At 41.1% G+C, this 27,924-nt stretch overlaps 1 protein-coding gene across 1 annotated transcript; it reads right to left on the bottom strand.

Annotated features, from left to right (window-relative positions):
* Nucleotides 1-106: 106 nt before the first annotated feature.
* Nucleotides 107-26,879, bottom strand: KCNK1 (potassium two pore domain channel subfamily K member 1). Its single transcript, XM_088534909.1, has 3 exons — nt 26,512-26,879; nt 3,459-3,854; nt 107-554 (listed from the first exon to the last, which is right to left on the bottom strand). Exons 1-3 carry the CDS (start codon nt 26,864-26,866, stop codon nt 295-297), a joined length of 1,011 nt encoding a protein of 336 aa, XP_088391035.1. The 5' UTR covers nt 26,867-26,879; the 3' UTR covers nt 107-294.
* Between the last annotated feature and the right edge of the window lie 1,045 nt (nt 26,880-27,924).

Here is a 27,924-nt window from a genome sequence, read left to right as displayed (position 1 = left end):
AATACATTGTACAAGGTCGCTGGTGCAAGCCCTTCTCTCTGGCACTTTTGAAAGCAGTACAATTAACTCCTCATGCAAAATGGCCTAAGTTCCCAGCCACATCCTACACTGTTTCTCCCTATTCTCCCAGGGTGGCTCCCACAGTTCTCCTAAGAGTCCTTCCTATGTTGGAAGTGATGAATCCTTGTTAAAATAGCACAGTCTTCCAGCTTTTATAGTTGTGTAAAAGAGGCATTCTATTTCTTATGGTAAGTAGCATATATGCACCAAAACAATAGATTAGATGCCCCTGTATTAATTGTTTATTGAGCTGTCATTGGAGGTTGGGGACTGAGAAGTCACAAAAGGCTCGTTTGCCTTCTGATCCTCCTTCATGGAGGTCGCCTGGTCTGAGATGGAAGAGAAGGAGAGCTGGTCATGTTCCATTATGTGCACTTGGTCCTCTTCCTTGTCCTTCTTCACATAAAACAATTTCCTAAACTTTTTGAGCTCATGGAGTTCACAGAAAGTCTCGAGAACCACCAACATTGCGATAAGCCCCAGCAACAGATAACCTAGAAATGAAAAGCAGTGCTTTAATTGTTAGCAAAACAGGGATGAAACAATTTAAAACATGTAGCTTTTCTCATGCTTATCTTTTCTGAACAGTATCTTGATCTTCATGACACATTTTCAGAATTTTTTACCCACTTTGGACTGTCAAATCTTTTCCTGCCTTTTTCACTCTACAGCAAGATCCCAGAAATTAAAAAATGATAGTAATAAAAAAGTGAGTTTAGTACTGTATGTGAGAAAAATATGTAATGGCATTCATTCAACCATAGTACTAGAATTTTATCTCCTATCTCACAATCATGTGTTTATGAACTTCGTGATCATGTGCTCTTTAATTATTACTTCATGTTTGAAACAGAAGTAAAAACATGGCAACTAAATGTAGTTATTTGTTGTTTGTATCAGTTTAGCAAGACAGATCACTTATTTTTGAATATTTTTGGAGTATTTTCCTTTAAAATTATAGAAATAAAATTGACACTGAAATAAGTGGGAAAATAAAGAATGTAGAAACATGTACAAAAAAGCACTAAAAACAAAATTTAAAATTAATGTAAAATTACTGGTGATGTTTCTAAAAACCTGACAAAGTTTCTACATCTGACGAAACCTTGAAGACCACTTGCAAAATTTTACTAACAGTACAAGTACTATCCAGTCCTGCTAGTGTTATTTTAATAGCATTAGTGATGACTTTAGGGGCATACTGATTCTGACTTTGAAAGATATTAGTTAGGTCTCATGGAATGTCACTTCTGGAAACCTAGCTTTGCTTCACTATGTTCTTCTGTTTCCTCTCCAGCAATTTCAAGGACAGTGTTGAAATGAGCATTTCTTAATGTCTGTGTTACGACTAGCTCCTTGCAACTGATCCTTGTAAGTTAACAACAAGCCTACCTTAATATTTTAGCATTCCACTGAGGAAATCAAGTAAAGTTGAGTGCATAATAAATCACATGAAATGCATGATAAATAGCATGAAATGGAATGGATAATAAGTACATGTTCTTCCAAAGACTGATCATTAAATGTACTGAAAGATCAACACAGATTAATCATTATAATCTACATATGGGCAACGCTTTGTTACCAAAAAGCATAAATATATTACATGTAGTTACAGATCATAGGTACTTTACTGACAATAACACTCCTCTGTTTTCCAGGAGCACCATCAATTCAATATTGCAAGATTGGATACTGGTCTAAATCAACACTACAGCAAAAATTTATTAACTGTTTTATACCTCATGAAATCAAATAGGAGCGATGAATTAGCCTGGGGAGCAAATGATAAAGCTATGCTAATTAAAAGGCATCTATAAATCTGCACTAACAATTTTGTAGTTATTTCTGAAACTCAGTCCAGCTGATCACAACTTGATTTAGTAGGAGGCTTGTATTTTTTCATTAATTCTTGAAAAGTCTATAGCATTCATTAAACATTCTCAGACACAAACCTTGGTGAAATTCTTGGCCAGAAGTTTTCTTGGAGAAAATACAATTCAAAAAGAGCAAAACACTGCATATATACAGTACTGATTGTATACATACAGACAGACTGTTTCATCCCTTGAACTGTTCTTATAAAAGAAGAATAACCCACAAGTTATGATTTTAAAATATTTAACTTCAACACTTTTGGAATATGCTCAGTAAAAAATGCCTTTTTCTTCTAGATTTTATTTCTTAAGTATTCCAAATCTTGAAGTAGAGCTAAAAGCCTGGCTTTGTCCAAAAATGGAATAGTTGACTTAGCAGTTAAAAGGGAAAAAAAAAGAAAAAAGAAAAAAAAAGGAAGTGAGAAGGATTTGATCCATAATGCTTTCTTTTGCTTCTGATTTTTCAGAGCAGCTAGAATATTTAATCGCCTTCATTACGCATGGCTCTGGTGCTAGTCACTTCATTATTCAGCATCCCCGAGTTAACTCTGCAGATCAGCTGAGTAATAATGAAAAGCTACTGATAATGAGAAAAACAAGCTTGGGAAAGGGGAAAAGTCTCCTGCAGTGCGGATGGGCCTGGCAAGCCGCTGAAGTGCTGCCCTGACTAGTTGAAGTCATCATTTCAAGGCAGGCAAATTCAAAACATGAACTGCAATTAATGGACGTTTTGTCTAAATTAAGATTGCTGGACAGGAGCACAGTATACTAGCCTAAGAAATAGCCCTGTCGGGAAGGGTTTATTTGGGTCTTGTAGCAAGTACTTTTGAAGATCCAGGACTGTGCAGACTGAAGCCCTAACAGAGAAAGTTTCACTGTGTCTAGAGAATATTGCCCTCAGAACGTTTATCCAGACTGCCAACAGGCAGCTTTCTTAGCTCTATTTTGGATCAAATCACTGATCACTGTGCCTCTCTTCTATGTCAAGCACAGTTAGACAGTTTTATTGTTTAAATTTAATGGCCATGTTCATAGCCTTGCCTTTTTACCATTTTCCCTTTTTGACAGCTGGTATGTTCCACTGCCAGCCTCAGCTACCTTCTGTTAGCAAGAAACTTTGTTCTTCTGCCTCGTTTTCCTTAGCTCCTGGATTCATCGCTGGCCACCTGTCCTCTCACCTTCATGAGATAACCTTAAGCCACAAAGACCATTTTATGACTCTGAAATGCACTGTGAAATCTTAGTCCTGACACGATCCTGAGCATTTTCATAACAATGACAATAATACTGTTGATCTTTTTATTATTAATGAGAGCTGCCAGCTGTGATTTAGCACAAAGGAATTCTATTCTCAGCTTGTTCTTTCTTAACTAAGAAAATTGACTTTATTTAAAACTTTCCTCTTTGCACAGTTGGTTACAATGCCCAGTTTGCAGGCCGGCAACTAGCAAAATCACTGAATTGATGGAATGGAGAAAGCTCGAAAAACTTTGGTAGCATACAGGAATGTTAGACACTTACATGTAATTCCAATTTTATACAGCTCTCGGAACTTCTGATTGTAGCCTTCTCCTGGCACATAGTCTCCAAGGCCAATGGTGCTCAAGGAAATAAAACAAAAATAAAAAGATTCCAAAAAATTCCAGTCATCTTCCAGAACAGAAAATATTGCTGCTGGGATGAAGAAAAAGCAGGAGACAGTGATGAACCCAAGGACCACGGCATGGATAATAGCAACGAGCTGCTTGGAGAAGCCCCAGCGAACATGGAAATACAGCACAGGCCGCCTGGTGACGTACACGATGATGCGCTGCACCACGGCCGTCAGGAAGAGCAGCGTGAAAGGGATCCCGATGACCGAGTAGATGATGCAGAAGGCCTTCCCTCCGTCAGATAAAGGCACTGTGTGTCCGTAACCTGCAACGAAACAGAGGAAAGGCATAGAAGAAGGCTGAGAATGAAACCGGAGTAGGTGTGTGCCAAAGCTGGGACCGCACTTACCAGTTCAATCCTGGTTGTGTTTTGTGAGACAAAGAACTGCTCCACTACTGCTGAATTGTAACTCTACTATTCTTGACAAGTGCTATTCAAAGGAGGTCTTTTGTAACCAGGCATACAGATGAATTGTTGGTGATTAACAAGTACAACTCCAGAAAAATTTTTATATTTCAAAATTGTGAATATAATGTTATTAAATCTTATTTTGGAGAAGGAAGTAGTGCCTGGTCAGGAGCAGGCCAGGAAATGTTTGTTCTATGCCAGGCTTTTCTGTCATCCTTTTTGTTTAGTTTTGCCAAGGCATAGAACTTCTTCCAACCCTGTCCATTTGGACAATATCTACTTCAGAGAAGATGTAGATGTAGTTTGTAGTAAGATACCCTAAAAACTATTTATGATAATTTAAATTGCAAAGAAGTATTACAATGGGTATTTCACACTACACATTTCCATACCTCTACAAGGTGTTTAGATGATAATCCACTGAAGATACTTAAAAGCAGACCAAATATTTCTGGAGCAAAAATCTTCATATGTTGCAACTGGACTTTGTCCAGTCATTTATGTATTAGAAATATTAATATTTTCATATTAAAATTTTCAATATAATCCATTTAGAGCATAGACATGTACTGATGTATAGGCTGATCATGACCAGCAATCTCAATTTCACAAACATGTGCAATTACACTTGTATACAGAGAAAGCAGCTACGCTTCCAAGCAACCTATGCCCAACATAGAGGGAATCACAGGCACAGAAAAGAACAGTAAATGCAGCACAGACCAGGAAATGTTCTCCTCTCTGACCCACGCCAGGCTGCCCAGCTTGGCACAGGACCAGGCAGCTCCTGAGCACTTCCTGGGACCCTCTGCCTGCTCCCCTGTGAAGCTCAGAAGGTCCTTTCAGGTTTTACATGAGCACAAAAGATTTCCCTTCTAAATTAATGACTTTATTAGAAATACTGACCTTTCAAGTTAAGAAGACTAAACAAAGCAAATGATCTTTTTCCTTTAGATACACAGAGACATTTCTACATAATGAAGGACACGCTAAATGTCTTATCATTCCAACATACAAAGTCTTACAAGAATAGACCTATGAGCAGTAGTTTCCCAATACCAACTAACCCAACAGAAATTTTCACATACATTTGAATTTAATATTACAGATTCATAAATTTATACTCTAGCAAAGACTATTTCTGATTTTGTTCTCCTGTCCATGCCTAATAACACCTAACATTTCTCGCAACTGACTACCAGAAAACCAGGATCTTGCTCTTGAGAGTCATCCATCAGTACAGACCCCATCACTTCATATGTGAAATCAGGATTACTTAAACTGTGCATCACTTCTACCTGCATTCATTTTAAAGTGCCACTTTATTATCTAGTCCGATTGCAATCCTTCCATCATCCTTGCTACCTGAAATAAAATTTAGGGTCTTTAAACTTTGCTATGTCACTGTTCATCCCTTTTTCCAACTGATTTATGAATGTGTTGAATAGCACAGCTCCCAACGCAGGCCCCTGAGGAACACCACTTATGACTTTTCTCTATTTCAAGAACGTCCATTTCCCCCTACTCTGTTTTCTATCTTTTGCCTGTATAAGGACCCATGCTGGATACTTAGCTGCCCAGCTGTAGATTCAAAAGAGAAGATCTGTGCTTTTGAGCTGACCGTAAGTTGCCTATCACTGACTCATGTGACACATGCATGCAAACGCAACTGCAATACCACACCGTAACAAGGTGCCTTCAGTAAGGCAGAACTAGAGGTAGAGTGGTTGAAAAGACAGAGATCAATTCCCATGTGGAATAATCAATCTCATTTTGCATATCCAAGCTTAAGAATATTCACTTTGCAACAAGAAAAGAGAAGTTACTGAAAGTATCAAGGGATCAAAGACTGTTCTGGAAGAGGAAGGTAAAAATAACTGGCTTCCTTGGCACAGCTGAATAAGGACTCAAAGGTGATATAGCATCTCCTGTTAAAGCACCATGGAAGAAATGTTTTAGACAAACAATAGAACTGCCAGAAAAACAAAGAACTTTGACATAGCCATGAATAAATTTGTTCTAAAAGTTCAAAAAATGTTTCTAAGCTTCAGAGTGTAGAGTTTTGGAACTGTCATCCAGCTTCAGTAATGGGGGAATACAGCCATGTTTAAGATGAAGCCTGATGAAGCTCGGTAGCAAATGATAACTAACGTGATAAGCAGAAATAGAGCGTGTAGCCTTAAACTCTCCTGAAAGCTAATTTTCCTAAAATTACTGTATGCTTAAGCTGCACAATTAAACTGAACTTTCAGTATTTTGAACCCAAATATCCATACCACATATGCAAAAATAACCAATCAAATAAAACCAGAGCAGGCTGATAACGAGTAAAGTTCAAGCTCCGCTCTATCTTGGGCAGTTATCGGCTCATTTCTTAGTGAGCATGGGCTGCAGTGCTGATACTTCTCTAACACCTTTCTCATAACCCTTCCTGCAGGACAGCCGCAATGTTCCTCCAGGAATGGCCCAGAGTGCACCCACAATCACAGACAAGTATAGGATCAGAAAGCCTGCGCTACAGGGAAACGCGCAGCTAGGCTGGGCTAGGCTGAATGCTCAGCCCAGTCTGCCACTTACCTGGGCTAAGCCCAACTGACAGAAGTAGCTGAGGTGCCTGAAGCAAACGCCACCCTCTACCATCTGCTCTGTTGTTCCCGTGAGGTTGCCACAACACATGAAGGCTGGCTGCAGGGACTGTCTATCTGTTCCTCAGCAGCTAACAGGAAATACGATAAGACAGAGTGTTCCTCTTCGCACACTGAGGAGAAAACACATGCTCAGCTCAAGCAGCAGCAGTAAGGGGATGCCATCTTCTAAAAGCAGTGACAAAGTGGCCAGTATTTGTTTGTTATTCCGGATCCAAGCCACTGCTTGGGAACAATTCTCTTGACAAGCTTGAGCAGAAAGTCACAATTTATGAGACCATGGCAAGCAGTAAGGAAACAGACCCATATTTTTTTCCTAGCAAGGAATTGCTTATGAGACTTCTCCTTAAAAAAAGTTTATACATCTTAGCCCTCAACTGTACAAAAGTCATTAGAAAAGAACAGCACAGCCATACACTAGAGCAGAGCAGAGGACACTGGAGAACCAAGGCAGGAGATGCTCTGTGTCAGTGCACAGCCACTTTCTCCCTAGTGCCTCCTGCCTCTAATTTGTACGTCTCCATCTCTTCCTCATGTTGTAACCTCTTCAAGGCAGAGGCTCTCCAGGACCTGTCCACAAAGCGCCCTGCCCGTGCTCATTCCACTAAATATTAAACAGGGCACTCATTGGCCTTGCTCAGCTGAAACAGTCATGCTCAAAAGCACTAAAATTGCAGCACTAAGATTCTCTTTATTATGAGAAAAGAATGCTCACAAAAAGGGGACTATTTATAGTACCTTTATTAAAACAACGTCATTTTATTTGACTTTGTTCAAATCAAGGAGTAGAAATGGATAGACTTGTGAGATAGACTTGGATAGGCCCATGTTGCATATCTGATAACTTAGTTACTGATTATAAAGATAGATGTGATTTAGAGACTACTGTATTTTGATATTTAGGAGCCGAACACCAGGTAATAACTGCTCCTTTGAAATCGCTGATGTTTAAAAAATGAACATTTATATAGCCTGCACAAACTCAGAAGCAAAATGACACCATAGACAAAATGGAATTTCACACTTAGATATATAACCCTTTCTACTGCCCATTCACACATTGGCAGTATCTAAAAAAAACAAAAGCCCTTCTTTCAAGAAATATCACAGAACGAAATATGCGAAGACCAGCAGGAGTTGTCATGTTAAATAAGATCAACACTCCATTTAGCTCAGCCTCCTGAGGCAAACCAGCACTTGATGGTTCATATAAAGAGGAAAACTCCAAAATATATGGACAGTTGGGTTTCAATTCATTTATAAATGGGCTTTTTTGTTGTTGTAGTAAAATCATTTACTCCCCAACTTACAACTTGGAAGACTTCTACTGTTACATGTTCAAATAAAAATATGTAACCTTTATCTTTTCTCATGGAATTTTAAATGTCCCCATCCTACCGAACTGCTTATTTTAAATCACTTAAAACACAAATCTTCATGCCTTGATCTTAAGGCAGAGAGCTATACAGGTCAATTATGCGTTCAATAAAGTACGTTTCCATTTGCAGTCTTTCAAGTAAGTCTCTTCCTATATCTTACAAAAATTCTTGGTCATAATTTTTCTATACTTTTCAGTCTTTGGTATCCCTCTCATGAGATTCATCTTAGAGTTATTTTCTTCTTCTATCTTCCCTGTATCTGACTGTTCCTGCTACATCAATTTGTGTGGAGAAATACCCAAAACAGGTCATTGTATTCCAGGTAAAACAGATTTTCTCCCTGCATTTTTTGATATAACACCACATTTTGGTCATTTTCCAGAGTCATTAGGCAGCTCATAATAGTCTATGAGAAGGCCAGAACTTTTATTTTTAACCATTTCACACTAGTCTTCTATACTGCATTTCCTTGCACGAGTTGGTACTACTTTTTTTCCTCCTCTTGTCCTTCTCCGATGGGTCAAAAGCAACAACTAAGTAGTTCTGCATTGTTGTTACTTTGTGTCTCCTCACAGTCAGTCCCTCCTGCAGTTTATTAGGTAACTTACCTTTCTCTTAAGAAACAACAGCCTTCTTACAGCTCCTTTTTTAACCCTAAATAAAGCAAGTAGTAGCAAAGGACAGAGGTGCTGCAATTGTGTGTTGTGAGTCCAGGGCTTTGTTACCCAGCCTGGATTCCTACACAGGAGTCCATCAGAGGCTGCCTTGAAGGCAGGTGGTTGTTGTGAAGGGTTTGGAGGTCAAGAGAGGCAAGCAAGAGGCAAAGAGCCCTTGGGGCCTCAGCCCTGCATAAGCCTCCCCCAAGAGCCTGTCTTGGGCCATGAAACCTAGCTGGCACAATCACAGGTGGCAGCATGGGCTCTTCCTCTCGTGCCTCTCTTGGGGCTTCGGCTGTCCCCCATCCCTCTCACAGGAATGGGACCTTGGAGCCCTGAGACCTCTGGTCCCCGGGATCACAGCTCACCCTTCTCCCTGCACGCCTTCGGCAGTCAGTGGTTTTGTGCTCTCCTGTTTCTGCACAGACACCTCCCTCCTCAGTTTCCTCCTGTACGTTTTGTGAAGCCATTACTCACTCAGGGCCATAACCGCAGCACAAGGCAACCTGCTTCTCTGCCGCCAGTTTATGCAGCAACACTGAGCTTCTTCACATTTTTTTTCCATATATTCTTTCTCAGCCACAAATTATGCAAGGAAAGTCTGAAGTGCATTAGGTCTTTTCAGGTGAATTTAGCAATAGAGATCAGAACAAAGGATACATTAGGTATCTACTTTTCCTTTAATTATAGAAAAAATAAGTGCCATCCCCCTATAATGAGAACTCTCTTGCATCTTCTTTTGATATTATGAAATCCAATCAGAGGTTTCTAAAGTGATACACACTGTCACCATGTGCAGCTTCACAGACCTAGCAACTTCCAGATTACAAAGAACATTTCATAATTTCAAAATGAGGGCAGGGAACTCTTTGCATTATTCTTATTTACTCTTAACCCTTTTCTATGATCCTCAAAGAAAATTCTCTCTCTACTGCTGGCTGCAAAGTCTGCTAAGATGTTTTTTGTCTCTGTTCCATGCTATCTGCCAACGTGGGGGAAACACCTGTACTAGAAAAAAGAAAGATCTCTATTGCATTAAGGTTGTGTAACACCTTATTATATAAGCTGATATATAGGAGATGGTTGTTAAGTTGTAGCCTGGGCATACCTTTATAGTTTGCTGCTGATCCAGTTATGCAGCAGGAAAAACTGTTGTCATTTTAAGTATTCATGGCAAATGGCAATAAAGCACAAAACCTTTTATTTATTTCTTGCTGAAAATTCTGACATACTTTCATATGAATTATTACAAACCTTTTCGCTTGTGCAGAAATGACAACATAGTGATGTCTTTTCAAACTAGGGAAAAAAAAAATCAGATTCCTCAAAGCTAATGAAAAATAGTTTTCCTTGCTCCACCTATGAGCTACCTGCACTCACGATCTACAAAGCCTAATATAAAAATACATTTTTTGAAAAAAAAAAAAAAAAAGCTTTCAAAAAAATCTGGTTACAGAACAGTACATGTATCCTGTTGTCATTTCCATCAATAAAAGAAAAAACAGGTAAATAACAGTAGTTCTGCAGACTGAAACAACTGGCAGCATGGACCTAAAGCCAATCTTCTACGTAGGTTAGCAAGGGTTTACTTCCAGTCTGCTCTAATCTGTTCCCAAAGACTGAATGCACCTTGCTATTCAATCCAAAAGGACGCTGCTGTGTCTGCTCCAGGACTGCTCCGCAGTGTAAACTGAAATGTGGGGAAGTATGAACAACCTGGCAATTTGTTTCAATAGCATAATCCTGATTTGAACCAAAGCCCAACTGCAGATTTGCCCACCAAGGGCAAAGAAATCTGCAGACTTAAGTTCAAATTCAGAAGACATCTGAAGTCAGCAGCGACTCTCCAGAGTCAGTCCTGCGCATGTGTTCAGTAGGCCCATGACAGAACATCTCAAAAGAATGATTCCCCATTTGGGATGTGTTTTCTCTTCTTAGTTGCAGTCTTGATTTGCTATAGTAGCCTTTCACCTGTCAATAGTTCGAGAATTGCTATCATGTCATAAACACACTGGTAAGAGATATAAGATGACAGTGTTAACAGTTTGTGTGGCTACCTGAAACACAGGTCATTAATGAACATATCAGGACATGGCATAAACTGAAGGAAAATCAGCCATAACTCTGGGTCAAACCAAACAAATGCTAATAATACTTATTTCTAAACCAAATACTCCATATCCCTTTGGTTGTAAAGTTCACTCATCACACCATGTATAAGACAGGACATATATTAAGGATAACATGTATTAAGGATGACAATCTGATGGGCATAATGAATATTAGGATAGACATTTACTGCTGGTTTAGTCATGTGATCAGTATATAATCACAGAATCACAAAATGGTTAAGGTTGGAAGGGACCTCTAGAGGTCATCTAGTCCAACCGCCCTGCACACATAGGGTCACCTAGAGCATGTGGCACAGGATGAAGTGAAAAACACTACAACTATTTAGCAGTAAAGGCCACGTTGAACTCATTCACATACAAATGGTTAAGATCCATAGGAGGTGGGGATAATGAGGGAGAACTCGATATAGATACTACACAGTAAAAGGCTGCATTGTGCCGAACCGGCATGAACAACAGATGCAATCCGCAGTATGGCAACAAGGCACAGCCCTAAGATTAAACACAGAAATTAATATATCCCTCCCATGTCTGGGATGATCTTTAAGCTCAGTAACATACCCTCTCATTAAAACTATCAGTCAGAAATACTACTCAAAAGATAATAACTTCAAATGGTAAAGCATAGCACTCTTCCATGCTCTAGCCCCATACTGGCTCTTGCCAATCCTCCTGGCTGCAGAGTGAGTGAGGGAGGCTCGCACTCACACACGGGCAACCCTAAGGAAGTGTTACACCCTCCCTGCACCGTCTACGTGAAAACACACAATTCTCTCCAGCCATCATCAAAAGGGAACTGCTGTGAGACAAAGGTGTTGGAACCAGGCATGTGTTCCAGGGCCATTAAACTTGCCTTTAGAAAGCACCCACTGCACAAAAGAAGTCTGGGTTCTTCAGGCTCCTGGCTGGCAAAGCTTCCCTCTTAGCCTGGCTGAGCAGGACACTGGACTTTCCAAACCCTGGCTGCAAGCTAAGCAGTTTGTAAGAAATTGCCATTGTCAAACCCCTTTCTGCTAGGACAAGCTAAACCTTGGTCCTCACATGAGGTAAGCGTAGGCTGGACCTGTGTTCCCACAGAGTTCTGCCAACTTCAATCACGTTTTTTGAAGCGACATATCACTAAAGAAGCCATGCCTTGAGCATACACGGCTTCACACAGTGCTCCAGGCAGGAACAAAGACTAAATACAGGAGCGTATTCAGCAGACAGCTCTATTACCCCTTTGTGGCAAGACATTCTTTCATTCAATCACAGGTAACAGTCAAAAGATACACATGCATTCCTGGGCTTTTTTTTTTTCCTAACTACTTTTTTGAACTAGAATTCAGTTCCTCTTAGTCATATTCTGTGCTTAAGACTCTGCAAGGGTTAAGCTGTAATCAAACTGGATCCGCCTGCTGACCAGACCCATCCTGCCCCACCACCACCACCAAGACCTCTCAGTAAGAGCACATTTGTAGAAACACTTATTCAAAATAACATTGCATCTTTCAATCTGCCTCTAGCAAATATTTAGCCTACAGCAAGGAAACATGTATTTTGCAGTAACACTTACTTCCATCCAATCTCAGATTCATTTTTCAATGGAGAGAGGGGAGGAGGAAAAAAAAAAAAAAAACAGAGGAAAAAAACAAACACAAGCAGAAAAAGGAAAACCACACAAACCTGTGGAACACAAGCCAACCAGCAGGTCAAAAGCAAGGTTGGACTTCCTAAGGGCTTCTCTGAGATTTCACCAAGGAGATATGCAGTGTCCCGTTGCTCTGAGTTTTCATGGGTGACTTGTAGATCTCTCCAGAACTAGCTCAAAAACTACATAAGAGAATACTGTGAGGAGACCATTCAGCTGTAAGCTCCAGCAGATGCCATCAGCGGGCTTGACGTTTTCCTGTCTTGGAATTGATTTGGGGAGGCATCAGTTGTTTGGTATAAACTAGTTCTAAGCATTTAGAACCTGTTATCGTCGAGGCTGGCGGGATGTAGCTATAAACTCCAATTTTTCTTTTATTGGTTTACCTGCCCACTATGCAACAGGTGGTCTAAAAATCTGCATCAAAGTGGGGTTCCTACCAACAGATTATTTTATTATGAATGTTTCTTGGTAGAAAAAACTAAGTCTCTGAAACTAAAATTTGTTGGAAGAGAAGTATAAATGGATTTTTGCAAGGAAGCTTTGCTTACAGTCAGCTGAAATGCTAGGAAACAAGGTTTTGTGTTGATTTTTTGGTCAGGGAGCTTTCACTGTTATGCGCAGTAGCACATGTGCAGCAGGATTCCCTAGATTTTTAAAGCCATCAGTCACCCGCATTAACACAATCAAAGAAACTGTCAAGTGCCTCCCACCATTTGAAAGATCTTGCTCACACCCAGGGTCCTATAGGGATGCAGCAGCTGTCACTGCAGAGCCCAGCACCTGTGCAGTATCACCCTCAGCCTGAGAAGAACCAAAGTCAGGAGCAGTTACTGGCAAGAGGTTGACAAATTTATAAGGGGCACTTGTAACCACCCCAAATGTGTCTTGGATGTGCCAAAAGCCTTGAATTCATCTCAGTGGCATGTTTGGCAGTACTTGAATTAGGTATCTAATTAGTGAGGAGTACCTGTGTAGCTTTGCTAAGTTAGCATTTCTTGCACTGAGATGAGCTGCAGTTGTTACTCTTCCTACCATCTGGGAATAGGAAAACAACCAGCTGCAGATTAGTATGCTTCCCACCTCCGCTTCTGAAACAAGAATTGCTTTATTGTACCATCAAGAAGAACCAAGCATGAAAACAGTGAATGAAACTGGTATTGTGGGCAGTAAAGAATTACCACACAACATTAAAAAATTAAGCAATTCCAGGCTGTGGAGTTAAAATCAAAACTGCAAGCAGCATTTTTGCATTTAAATACAGCCTCACATGAAAAAGTATTATCTACTGAATACAGCAGGGAGAGAGGAATTTATTCACCTAATCTCATTATTGATTTGACATATGGAACTCAGGGAAATTACTTGCACCAGCTTCCTTGTTTGATGGAGGAAGTCACATAGGCTTTACCTGTATTTTTAAGATATTTAATTATTCCTTATCCAAAGGAATTGACATGATAATTCATCTACGTTAAAAAGAACTATTTCTACTTTGTGTTTTAATAGCTATTTCTGAAAGTATGGAGAATTTAACAGCACATAGAGCAAAATAAGAGTAAATCAACTTAACACAGACCACCGAAAATCAGAAGATCAAGTAACAGAACAGAATGCACAGAACTAAAACACATAATTCTCCATTTCTACAGAGGTAGAATCCATATGGAAAAATCAAATCTTAACTTAAAAAAAAAAAAACAGAAAAAAGAAAAAACAGTCTTCCCACTTCTGAAGTTAAAATACAGCGTTTGCATGAAAGCTCAAGTGAAATACATTTGCAGATGAGTTATCTGGCTTATTTAAAATATGGCTCTCTACCTCATGAATACAGGCCAGCTGAAGGTACTCAGTTTCATGTTCCTAACAAAACACTGTGAGGTACAATGGGTTAATACTTCTAATGCTTTCAGAGCTAGCTCACTGAAACATAAGCACATTTTATAGACACACTAGTCCCGTTAATCATTCGCATGTTTAGGACATTCCATTCAGCAAATAAAAATTCTGAGACCTGCAAGCCTGATTAGTCACATGGAAATGAGGATGGCTTAGCATAATCACAACTGTATTTCCTACCAGCAAATTAAAGGAAAACAAAGAAAAAAAATCATCGTGTTTGCATGCACTACTTCTAGAATAAATTATTTAGAAATAAACTGTGTTACAGTATTATAAAAAAAGCAAACTACAGGCACCAGATACTTCATAACAATATAAAGATCAGAGCAATATAAATACTTAACCATTTTCAAATATTTTATTATCTGTTTAGATTAGTGGCATTTTTTTAAACAGACATCATTTGTCACAGAAAAGTGCCTCTTTGATGCTCTCAGAAATTCTCCTATCACTTCTGCTTCCTACAGTACGATTTTCCTAGTGCGAGTACATCAGTCTGACCTCCTACAGAGGGAGGAAGACAGTTCTGCACGCAGTGAATGCAGACAACACTAAACAACAGGACAACTTAAAAATGCTCCTTCTGCCCGATCAGAATGCTGGACCCCTTGGGCCAAAGAGTGACAACGCTACTTCTTACGCCTTGAGGTAGCACAAGCATCAGAAACTGCTCAGTAACCAGCCAAGAACCGAGTCACACTAAGGTTTCTCTTATTCAGCACCTTCCTGTCAGCACTTACGCCTGCAAACCCTGTCCAAAATGGAAAAGGCCAGACCAGTGCAACCTGGGACTCTCAAAGGAAACTGTGATGCAAGTGGCATCTCTCAGACTTCAATATGTGGCAGGTTGTCAACTGAAGGCTAATTCCACAATACAGACTTACCACTGAAGAGCCTGGGTCTGCAATTTGCAAACTGCTAGTTAACACAGCTTTTCTTTCCAGGAGCCTGACCCCAGGAACACGTCAAGTTTTCTATAGCCGTAAAGGTCAAGAATTTGCAAACAGGTTACAGTGACTAAGCACAGTGGTATTACTGCATTATTTCCTTACTGCTTTCAAAGGCAAGGCAAGATATCAGATAGCTCCAGTTATCAAAGGGGAAAAAATATAAAGTGAGCCTCGAGATGTGTGTACCTAAGGAACAGTGCAGGACGTAAAAATATTTTGGTGCTGGAACCTGCATTAGCAAAGAGAACACTTCAGCTCCCATTTTACTTTGAAACAACGCTCCTTTACAAGGGGCAGCCAGCAGTTGTCAGATACATCACCACTACAGAAAACATGTTCTTAGGTCACCAGCTTCTTACATCTGCTGTTAACTTGGCCTATGCCTTTTTGCTTCTTTCAATGAATTCCTCCAGTAGCTACATGAGACAACCAATCTAATCTAAGAGACCCTGCTGAAAAAAATACCCCTTCCTTTCCCTAGGTCTGCTTCTTTGGTAGGTTGTAGCTTATCAGACTGCAGGAACTCAGAGCAAACTAATCTGGCGAAAATAAAGTGAATACTTTTCTTTCAGGCTGATCTGTCTTACTATTGGGGCCTGCTCAGTGACAGACAGAGCCCAGAGGAGGAGACAGGACCACAGGGGTCCAAGACACTTCCAGGGGCAGGGAGATTAGGCAGGCTTGGCCCATCTTGTTTAATGTCACCTTGAAAAAAATGCTGTATAAGAGGAGGCAACCAGCACATAGCAGCAGAGCAAAGCTGATATGCAGCTTATTTTTTTGAGTAGAACAATTCCCTGCATGGGTGTGGCATTATTTCTGCAGTCTCCTCTGAAGGAAAGGTATAGAAGTGTTATTACAGACCTCGATGTGACTTCTGTAATCCTCATTCATGTAGCAATAACTTCCTAAAATACTACAGAGCAGAAATAAATACTACTAAAGAAGGTAGAACCACAAAAACAAAAGCTTCTGGAAATGCATTTGTGGGCTGGAAAAGATCAGTTTAATGTTTGAGAATGTGGCCTAGCAGTGGGAGCAGAGAATTGCAAGAGGCAAGTCACAGTCTCTATTCTCAGCTATACTAGTGACTATTAGAGGACCTTTCATAAATGGTTTTCTCTTTGCCTTACTTCAGCCATTCGCAAAATATACATAGAAATATCCCTCTGTCTCACAAGGTGTGGGACATAACAGCAGAGCTCTAATGAGTAAACCAGTTCCTGCTATGCACACACGTTGGCATCTACTGATGAAAGATGGCTCAGGAATGTGAGAGAGTATTGCCATCTCCCTTGTGACATTTAAGGACATGACTTAATATAAAGCCAGAATCTACATCCTGGACTTCTGTTTCAGATACCGAGAAAATTTGCACCTTTTGCTTTTGTCAACATTTATTTCTAATTATAAATTTTAGCACAAATGGCATTTTCCTGCAAGCAGCATACACAATTCCGTCAGCAAAATATGACCTTCCCAAAGCATGACCTGAACATTCAAATAGTTTTGATAGTATAAATAGCTGTACCTACAGGACTAGACCAAAATAAGTCTTCTTTTTTTGCACTACAGATGGGCAGAATGAAACTGTGCAGAACTCCAGTAATGAAGTAAGGCAGGAGCATGCCCTCTCATTCCTACTCTTTCCCTGTCAACAGTCATCATTGACTCACAGAACGCAACACCTCCTCTCATTCAGTTCTTTGCTTGCCCAGCTGGCATTGCAATAGTGGGCCTGAAACAAAAGCGAGGATCTGGACTGCTCAGTGGGTGTGTAAATGTATGTGGGTGGATTAAACATGCACCTACTCCCACATAAGAGAACCTCTGTGGCGGATGTGCCAAGTGCTAGCCTTTCTAGATTATTTTCTGCACTGTATTGGCTTCTGCTGATCTTTCCTACAATTTACAGTAGCTGGGACTTCCAAGCAGTAACACAATGATGCCTTGATTCTTAGTTATTTCTGGTTTACAGCTGAGTCAGTATTTCAGTTAAAAGTTAAAATACTAACATGAAAATAAGTAACAAGGCATGCTGGAAAGTGGTTGAAATTTATTTGTCCATTAGTAAATCATACAGTCTACAGCTTCCATAACTCTACAACAGATGGAAGTTTTCAGGTTTGCGTTAGGGTTTTCTCATTTCCTTCAGGCCATAGACTTCGAAGAGAAAGGTCTATGCCATTTTTGAATATCATTCAGTTGGGCAAATGGCTGCTTAAATAATACACAGCATTGAGCTTTCATAGCCTTCCCATGCTAATCTTAAATATGACAACATTTTCAGGGATTTTACCTTTACCAAGTACGACTATACAATGAAGTTTCCCAGTAGTTAAATATCCAAGCTCCTTTGCTTTTTTTCCAGGTCCCTGAACACATTGTTATTTCTCAAACACACTTTTCTTCATTATTAAAGGTGGCTTTGGTAGAAGTTGTATAATCTCAGTATATGGGGAAGGAGAAGAAATTAGACCCTTTGCCTTGCTTTTGCACTTGGTGATTCTGAAGTAACAAAATGCTTAATCTCCAATCCAACCAATGCTACCATCATTTGAGGTCTTTAGCAGTGCATTTCCTTCTTCTTGCTAGTAAGTCTTCTCAGATTTAATTTTTTTGTAATAAATATGAGCTTTGATGTATAACAAAAAGAGAGAAAACAGTGAAACAATAGTAAAATTCACAGCTGCTTTGAACCGGCTGTTTTTTTTTTTTTCCCCTTGACACAAGAGGCCTCCACCCTGCAAGTCCGTGTTTAGCTTGGCTTCGGGACCCTTGTGTCACCTTTAGGCACATCAGGATATAAGAGACAGAAAGAGACATGCACCTATGACAATTCCCAGGCAGCTTCATGGTTGTTTGGTTTTCTGTAGGTCACACCATTTTTACCCCCAACAGCATTAAAGGCATACCCTATGCTTATGCTTTTAATAGCACTGCATGTTTTCATATGAAAAGCCTGAAATAGTTTAACAATGTTTCAGGAAATACTTAAGCTGAATCAAATTTATAACTTATTTAAACAACATACAGTTATATCATTTTAACTATATGCAGTACCTTCATTGTAAACAGCAAATGAAGAATAATTAACCTCAAACTAAAAATATTGTCAATTAAGTTGAGAAAAGGCTTCCATTTACATCTATTTTTGCATAATACAACTAGCAACATTACACAGCCTATGCAAAGGAAAAAAGTTCCAAATCCAAGTGCCACCTGCAATTAAATTTGACCCAAAAGCCAGAACTCTGAAGGAAGAAACTTACCTTACTAGCTGGATCTACTTACAAAATGGTAATAAACAGTAAAATATACCATTTTAATATCTAAATCTGTTGAAGCAAGAAACCAACCCATATTTCCGCCTTGAAAGCCATTTGTGAAGTAGTTGTGAGGAAAAAAAAAAAAAAAAGCAAAACACACACACACTTAAAGTTATTTAGCTGATTCAATGTAAATAGTCTTTTTAATTAAATGGCACAAAAACAAGCACTCAGACACTGACACATAGGATGAAATTCACAGGAACACTTTAACCCTTTCATTTTAGCTTCAGGATTTACATTCAGTATGTGTAGAATGACATGCACATGAAGAGCAGAGAAATGACTAAGTCCCATTATCATGTTACCAGTCTTCTCAAAAGCTGTGTCTGCAATGATATTAAGTTATGCTTAAAAAGCTTCTGTGTAAAAGTTGCACATTCTTCAGAAGTATTCAGTTTGTAGTAAAGGACAACAAGCAGATAATCTCATATCTATGTTGTTAGCACATCATCAGTCTGGACTGCCAAAAAAACAGATGAAAACTCACTATTTACTTTTCTGCTGGTAAATAGCATGCAACTTTTTCCAAAGGGCATGGCCTTGCTTTCTCTGCACGCAAGCAGGATGATGCTGAGAGGACAACAGGGTGAGCTCGTTCTACTGGCAAAACCTGCTGCCCAGCCCAACCTCTCACCTCAGCTGCAAGGGGATGGATATTGCCTAGACAGGCTGGTTGCTTCCAGTGCTGCACTCCCCCAATTGCAAAAAGACAGTGACACCTTTCTGGAATTGCTTAAGCTATGGCACAAAAATCACTTTAGAATACAGAGCACAGTAGTGCCATGGAAGCACCAGTTAGAGTCACCAGGTGCGCATCTGTGGTCTGGAGACAAGTGGCATACCAGCCACAGACATCTGAACACTGAATATGAAGCCTTCCTTCAGCACAACTACACCTTTCTTTCCAGGAGACCTTCCCTATGGAGCTAGCTCCTTGCCACTGGGAATGTGGCGAGGCAGGCGGCACAGTTCCACACAGTTGTGAGGAGAGAGCTGGAAAGAGATGCAGGGCACCCCCCCCAGTAGCCAGCACTGCTCTGAACACCCATGCACTCATGCTGGCTGCTCTAGCTTCTGCCAGGAGATGGATTTTACCGCTCGCCAGCCTACAGAGCATAATCACTGGATTAGATGGGCTTTTGCCACCCATTATTTCAGCAAGCACAAGCAGGAGTTTGGCACAGCTTAGCACTGTGCCCACTGGAGAAGCCAGAAGCTGCCAGCCTACCTGTAACTAAAGACAGGCTAGACCTGGATTTTCTGTCTGCTAAAGGCTGCCAGGATAGGCAAGACAGTGAGGGCTTTGTACCAGGCACACAAACGGTAATGTGACCATTCTACTGCATGTAGCTGTCATCTCTGGTAACTGAAGTGCAGCCTGCACTCTAAAGCATGAGGACTAATATCCTTCCAAAGTGCTTGCTATCATTAATTTTGAAAAATACAAATATTTTAGATATATTCAGGGGCCAGCTGCTTTCAACCTCCCCCCAACAAATTCAGAAAAGCTGAGTTTTTTCAAAACTTGGTAAATTTGTCCTTTTCTGGTTTAAAGCTTGCTGTCTTTTGATTTCATTGAACATTCCTATGTTTTCAGGGTGTAAGACAGAGACCAGGAGCACTCAATTTACCTTCTCAGTATTATTTTATATGCACCATCCCATCTCTTCCTATAGTTTTTCCAAGCTATATTACAGTAGTCTTTTTGCCTCTTCTTCCTAAAGATGGGCAGAAAACCTCAGCTCAAATCTATATCTTGAGAAAAGCACTGAACAACTCATCTCAAGTCTCTTGCATCCCAGAAAACAGCCTCTTAACCCTGGGGCCAGGCTAGAGTTTGACAGCACACAAGTCTGGAGCTGTACCGTGTTGTATAAAATCCTGAAATATTCCCCAAGAGGAAAGCAGACACACAGGCTGACAGAATGACTCTTTCACTTCACATTTACACTGCTTAATCTAAAATGCAGGACGCTCGGTTCAAGGCCCAACTCCAGCAAAAGTCTCATTATCCAAAAGGGGACAACCTCAATCTAGGAACAGCTTTGACTACTCTACCCCAGAATGCCTGGGTCATCCCATGGGACGGGAATTCAAGTCTCACTAAGCCAGGGAAATGAAAGAATGTGGTTTTTCACATCATAATTCAACATCCAAACAATCAGCGTATTGAAGGTAAACCTTCTCCTCTGGGACCTTTTTCAATCCACTTCCTCATTCCCTGGTGGTGGTTTTCTACCACCACGCATTACAACACAATCCAGCTTTGTCTCTTAGATCATATCCAGCAAGTAACATCGTTCTGTAGATGCTGTTGCTTAGGAACAAACTTACTTAAGAGAAGCAAAATTCAGTCCCAAAGTCCAGATCACTCGGTGAACAACTACAATTTATCACAGTTATTATTGAAGTGATTTACAAGCTGTCTAGAGGAGCGGAGAAGCTTCTGTTTTGTGCTGGAATCAGAAGTGATTATTGAGACTAATGTGAGCTTAAACCATCATAAAGTTTGTATTTTTTAAAGAACAGACAACTAACTTATGACAAATTTCCAGGCATACATTTGACACGAATTTTGAATTAGGAAGAACATTTTTTTCCAGTGTATTAATGAACTAGTACAGGCATCCTCAGGGATATTAACCACATTCTGTAGGCTATAAAATAAATGATTTATTCTACAATAAACTTGAGTATATAACAAATAGAAGTTCACATTTCTTCTAAAGCCTCTGAACTATCCTCTGATCGAGCTAAATTATCCCTCTTCCATGACATAGGAAGGACCCAGTGGTCTGACTCTTACAAGAGATGTTATAAAGCCATCATGTGCTGGGTCTGTTCCTCTCTGAAGGGGCACAAGAGGAAAAAGGATCACTGCTTGATGAATGAATGTGAGGAGGAACCACACAAACTGACAGGTCGTTTCTCCCTGAATTTCTAACCCTTCCTTTACAGTGTATCCACTGACTCCAGCAGTCTCACAAGTATCTTTCATAAATAGATGCAGAGTTCAGTTTCTCTTACAAATCATTAGTAAGAATTTTTACAAGTGTCAAACTGAAAAGAAAATGGCCTTGAGGATCAAATATTTGCATTAATATTAAACATAATCAAGATTATTCATGCCACTTGCCAGTAAGCCTCAAATAAGCTACGTAACTTGAATGCAAAACTCTCCCCCCCAAACTATATTGTATCTTCATTGCTCTCCAGCCAAGCAATTTCAAGGTAAGTAGCCACTATGAGTGTTTAGCTACAGCTGTTACACATACCATCTTTACTCTGTTCAAAATGCAGCACATAGAAATATGAGTTTAGTTTGCCACTGATCTGGGTGCCATCTCTTTCAATGCAGCCTAACACACACATTCATTGTGAACACTGGAAGTAGCGCAGGGTAAGCTCTGGAGAAGATGCAGGCAACACACTAACCACCTTCCCAGATTCAGATGTTTTGGAATGCAACTGGTCTTGCTCCTCCCTCCTCTTACTGTCTTGACTCCTCTAGCTCAGAAAAAGTCTGGTCTGATCTTAATCCAAAAACACTCACTGCCATTACATAAGATGAAACTTCTTTCCATGTTCCCTGTGCCTTGCCCTGGCAGCTGACTTTGCAACATGTATCTTGGCAGCTCAGCCACAGTACAGGAAGACCTAAAGCAGCCTCTCTCAGCTGCCCCTGTTGTCTAACCAATAAGTGAAACTTATCTCCATGATGTGGGAAAAAACCCCAATCAATCAGAGCTGGACTGCCAGAACAAACCTATCCTCCTTTCTTCCGACTGCTGCAAAATGCCTTTGGACTGAGAAGACTTTCCAAAAACATATCTCAAAACACAGGCCATAAGTTCATGGCATTTTCCTTCCTTCGGTTTTCTGTTTTCCTTTTGTATAAGACACATTATTCTTTGTATCTTCCAACACAACTAATAATAATTTTCCTCTTTTACTCCATTCTTCTTACAGTATTCCCATATTGCACTAACATGCAGTAAGATGTTAGAGATCAACCACACTAAGAACAATGAAAATATACTACCTAGGCACTGACTGATTCTGTATGAAAAAGTATTTTTAATTCTTAAAATATACACATATTTGCGCAGATGGACCCATGATAAAGCCAACCAGAAGCAAAAGCTTCAGTAAGATTGTTCATGACACCCAGCACTGAAACAAACTATGAATATGTATGTACATACGGCCATAATTATGAGGAGTTTCCAAGTACAGATGTCGTTTAAACACATACAGTTGTATATTACTTGTGTTTATATTGTCAACACTTAATCAATTCGTTTTCCCTTTGCACACTGCTCTTACAGGCTTCCGCAAGACTGCTGCAGCTTTACAGGGCAGAATAAAACTGTTAGAAGATGAAATTTCTGTCAGTTACCGCTGTAATTATTCTGCTGGAGCCTCATCCAGCCCATTTTACCACCATTTATCATTACTCTGTCCATCCTTCAGGCAGCTTGTGACAGTCCTGTGACAGTCACAGTGTGCAGCCCATCTGAATTGCTTTCAAGTATCAGTTTGCCATACTGTGCGTGTTTTGCAGACCTCTCTCATTTGTACATATTTTTCAGAATCTCCAATCAGCTTTATCAATATTTTTCTCTAATTAATAAGAGCCAGAATAAAGTCTGCAGAAACAAGAAGGGGAGTTGAAGATTCTAAAATTTCAAAGCTTTCCCTACATGCTTTCTATGGAAGACTAAAAGGCTGTGAAGTTAGCCTTCGCCTCCATACAGGAGGCACGTTCGTGGAAGTGATGATTGGTAAATTTTGTCAGATAAACAGAAGGAGCATCCTCATGCTCCTTGCAATTTCAGACTATGTCCCTGAATGAAGATGCAACCTTCAGCTAGTCTTCAATACCAGCGTTGCCCTTCTCTGTATTTATCCTCACAGTATTTGCAAAAAATAGAAAGCACTTCAGCTGTACTATTTGTAATGATACAATACTTCACATTGAGCTGTTCATAAATATTTGAATGTCCACAGGATTAGGCTAGTCCTGTTTCTCACCTGTCTTATTTTAATGACAATTTGAACTGACTTAAAGTTTCTTGCACAAGGGCAGAGCAAGTGGGGGACAGAAAGGGGAGTGGGAAATCCATCTCTGAAAACTGTATGCTCTTGGAAGAATCTAGGCAAATGATGGACATAGTAAGTTGGTCCGCATCTAGATCTGTGGAATTATAAGAGTTCCTCTTATATAAAACAAGGAGCAATGCAAGAAGTACAACAATGTTCCTAGGTAAAGTTCAAAGCCAATTCCATAACAAAAATCCATCCATTTCTTATTTTAAGAGTGGCCTAGCTCAACAGACTGTTAGATATAGAAGGAAGTACCATTTTATGTCTTATCTAAACTTTGGTTTGATAGTCAGAGGAATGAAAACCACACATTTCAGATACTCAGTTTTCAAAGTGCATGCGTCCAAAGTGTTTTTTTAAAAGACTTTCAACTTGGATAACAGTGGCTTGTGTTTTCAGTAGTTCCCTTGTGAAGTCTCTAGCCTCAAATTAGGTTATGCCTTGCCCTAGAGTGTATGTGCAAGGAGAAAGCAGTGTCTGTGCCTCAGCTGTACTACTGAATCCAATTACTGCATCTTAAAAGGCAGTTGTTTAGTATTACTAACTCAGTCCAAATACTGACTGACAAATTGGGACCAGTGTCCTGACGAACTTTTGGGGGGTTTACTCATCTCTAAAGTGGAACTTGTCAGATTTAAAAGTATATTGCAGTATTTGTGGATTAGGTTTTTCCAATAAAAAAATGAAAAGTTACATACACCTGTTCTTATACAGTTAGTATAAAAGCCGGGCCTTTCATTTCCTTTAAAGTACAGATTATAATATTAAAAAAAGAATGCAAAAACAGGTGTTAGAAAATCTATTCGATTAGAAACAAAAACATAGTAGTATGAGATCTATACAATTCAGTGTTTTAAGTTTAAAGAATGTTATGGTTTTACTAAAGAAAAAAAATACTATTATATGTTCATACTTACCACTGTTACTGCTATACATTGATTATAGCTTTAAAACTTCATTCACTGGAATCATTTAACTGCAGGTGCCATAAGTGTGTCACTTTCACATCTTGCTGTCTAATTACAGTTACAAGGACCAAAAAGGGGAACAAACAAACAAAACAAACCACTCTTTGCCCCCATCTTACTCTTCAAAAACCCCTTAAAAGAAGCAGACGTCATTTGTAAACACACCACCAAATGTTATTTATATATATATATATATATAAAATATATAAATAATATATATATAATATAAATAATATAATAATATAAATATAAATATATAAATATATATAAATATATAATATATATATAAATATAAATATAATAATATAATAATATAAATAATAATATAAATATAAATAATATATATATAAAATATATAAAATATATAAAATCAGCTGATACATCTCACAGTGTTCGCTTGGGGACGGGACGGGGGGCAGAGAATTTAAAAGTGCAATGCTTTTTTAAAATTCTTATAGAAGTAAAGGCTCAAATTACCTGCAGGGCAAAGCCTGAGGTCTAGTTTTAAGGCTTTTTTAAGTGCTTTCCTTACTAGATAAAAACAATGAAGCTCTGAGAGTGACTGAGCACTGGGACAGGTCACCCAAAGAGAATGCAGTCTCTATCCTCAGAGATATTCAAAAGCCATCCGACCACGGTGCTGGGTGACCTGCTCTGACTTGACTCTAGATCACCTGGTCCAGTCTCCCTGCACAAACAGCCCCTCCCAACCTCAACTACTCTGTGATTAAAAAAAAAAAGTTTTATTTCAGTGAGTCGATTGATTAAGTCATCTGAACTGCCACAAGACCAGCTTCTCAGCACACGTTTCTGTGCTCAGCCTTTACAAGGGAGCAAGCCATTACAACTCTACAGGAAGCATAACTGTTACATAAGAAGGAGCATATAGAAATTATGTCCAAGAAATGTTTCTTTAAGCCTTCCAAAATACTAATGAAAGCTGCTATTTAGAAGCTATAAATATAGCTATATATATATATATATAGCTATATATATTTATGGCTTCTAAATAGCAGCTATATATATAACTGTTAGTATTTCACATGCAAATATTCAACTTGAAATAGAATCCATCTGTAAAAATTATACAAAAATTTAACTTAATTATTCTTTGCTATTTCAGGTTACTTTTTTTTCTCCAGTCTAACTAAGGAGGGGGAAAAAAAGAAAAAAAAAAAAGAAAGAAAAAAAAAAGATAAAGAAACAGACCAAAAATCCTAAGCGAGGACTCCCGAAAGCACTTAAAGTACAGCAGACAGGCACCTAGCTCACTTAGGCGCGTGTTCAGAAACATGAGTTTACTTTCTTTGAGGGAGGGGAAGAAGGGAGCCGTGACACGCACGTGCCACACGGGGCTCCCGCCGCACCCGGGGCTTCCAGCTCCGCCGCGGCCGCTCGCGCCGCGCCCCTGCTCGGCACCAGGCGCCCCCACAAGGTGCCGGCGGGGCGGCCGGCGCGGTGCCTGCCCGCCCGGGGGCTGCCAGGCCACGGCCCTGCGGCACAGCCTCGCCCGGCGGCTCCCTCCTTCCCTCCCTTCGCCTTGAGGCGCTCCGGAACGACGCGGAACCCCCACCAGAGACGCAAACCCGTGGACTTGAACCGACGGCCTCCTTTCGCGCAAGGAAAGGAGGGCACTTACGCATCCCGGACAGGCAGCCCGGGGTTTTGGCAGCGGCCGGAACCGGCAGACCCCTCTACGCGCCGCCCGCGGCCGCCTCCGCAGCCGCGCGGGAGCCCCAGCAGCCCCGGCGCCTCCGCGAGGGCTCCCCGGCCCCCAGCCCGCCGCGCGGCGGAGGCCTCCGGGCGCCCTTACCCGTGGTGGAGAGCACGGTGCTGGCGAAGAAGAGCGAGGAGGTGAAATCCCAGTTCCAGTTGCCCGAGGCGTTGCTGAGCACCGAGACGCCGTAGTTGCTGGCCTCCAGCACCCGCAGCAGGAACTGCTCGAGCTGCTGCTCCGAGAGGCACGCGTGCTCCTCCAGGAAGCGCTGCTTCAGCTTGCCCAGCTCCTGCCGCAGCAGGTCCTCGTAGGGCAGCTCCACCGAGGAGAACACCACGGCGCCGAACACCAGGTAGAGCAGGTAGCCGAGCACCAGCAGCCCGAAGCACCAGGCGGAGCGGTGCTGCTCCACCAGCCGCACGCAGGAGCTGCCCGCCAGCGACTGCAGCATCTTCTCCAGCTAAGGCCGGCGCAGCGCCCCGGGGCCGGCTGCGGCCCCGCGACGCTGCAGGGCCGGGGGAGCGGAGCGGAGCGCGCCGGACCGGGCCGCGCCGCCCTTCCTGCTCGCTTTGAGCGCGCCGGGCCGCGCTGATGTGGCGCTCACGTGGCCGCGCGGCGCAGGTGGCCGCCGCCGCCAGGAGCGCGCGCGCGCGGGCGCCAACGGCCGCCAACCGCCACCAACGGCCCCGCCCCGCCCCGCCGCGCGGCGCGGTGCGCGCGTGGGCCCCCCGAGCGGCGGGGCGTTCGCGCGGCGCGTCTGCCCCGCCGCTGCTTCAGCCTCCCGGCGTGGGGATGGGAGGGCTGAGTCTAAAACTCACCGCGGCCAACAGCAAAACGTCGCACTGGCAGCGGCGGGGTAGCGCGGACATGGTGTCCGGCGGGGCATGTAAGTAAGGTCCCTTCGCCTTTTCACACGAATCTTCGAGATTTCCTGCCTTCTGTGCGCCCCCGTCACTGATAAGAAAGCCAACAGCTAAAGACTTCTCTCTCTCTTTCTTTCTTTCTCCCTTCCTTTCTCCCTTTTTTATCCTTTCATCATTTTTTTTGAAGTTCAAGGCACTTGTCAGTAATTCCTAACGCAGTGTTAAGCGCATGGTACATATGTAGCAGGAGATTCATTTTCAGTTCCTCCAGTAAAATGGATTCAGGAAGCAATCTCTGCAGCAGGCATTCATGTCCTTCCTCAAGCCATTGGGATGTACTATGCAAATAGGGCCTCTTTGGGGGTGAAATTTTAACCAGGCAGCCTGCAGGTGCCCCTTCCAACATCAACCATTCTACGATTCTGTGTGCCGCCCCTGGAGATAATTATTTGTTAACAATAGAAAATCTCAAACTTGTTTTCAGAGCAGTGTCCACCATGAGTGTAAGTGCTCTTGAATGGTCCAAGAGTGACATTTCTAAGTTTCACCTCAAGTGCTTCTTCTTTATCTGCTTCAAACTCCAAACAGATACAGTTCCCCACCACAGAGAGAGAAAAAAAAAAGTAAAAAAACAGGGAAAAAAGTT

Source organism: Tinamus guttatus, unplaced genomic scaffold (genome assembly GCF_059628265.1).
Source record: "Tinamus guttatus ecotype Peru unplaced genomic scaffold, ASM5962826v1 Tinamus_guttatus_pri_ptg000601l, whole genome shotgun sequence".
Lineage (NCBI taxonomy): Eukaryota > Metazoa > Chordata > Aves > Tinamiformes > Tinamidae > Tinamus > Tinamus guttatus.
Note: the sequence above shows the minus strand (reverse complement) of the source record. Positions and strands in the feature narration are given on the sequence as shown.

Excerpts from the sequence above, each read along its gene's own strand:
- KCNK1 (XM_088534909.1), bottom strand. The coding sequence starts at position 26,866 with ATGCTGCAGTCGCTGGCGGGCAGCTCCTGCGTGCGGCTGGTGGAGCAG. Across the intron at positions 3,855-26,511 it reads CACCGTGCTCTCCACCACGG|GTTACGGACACACAGTGCCT; the intron begins GTAAGGGCGCCC and ends GTTTCGTTGCAG. Across the intron at positions 555-3,458 it reads GTATAAAATTGGAATTACAT|GTTATCTGTTGCTGGGGCTT; the intron begins GTAAGTGTCTAA and ends TTTCATTTCTAG.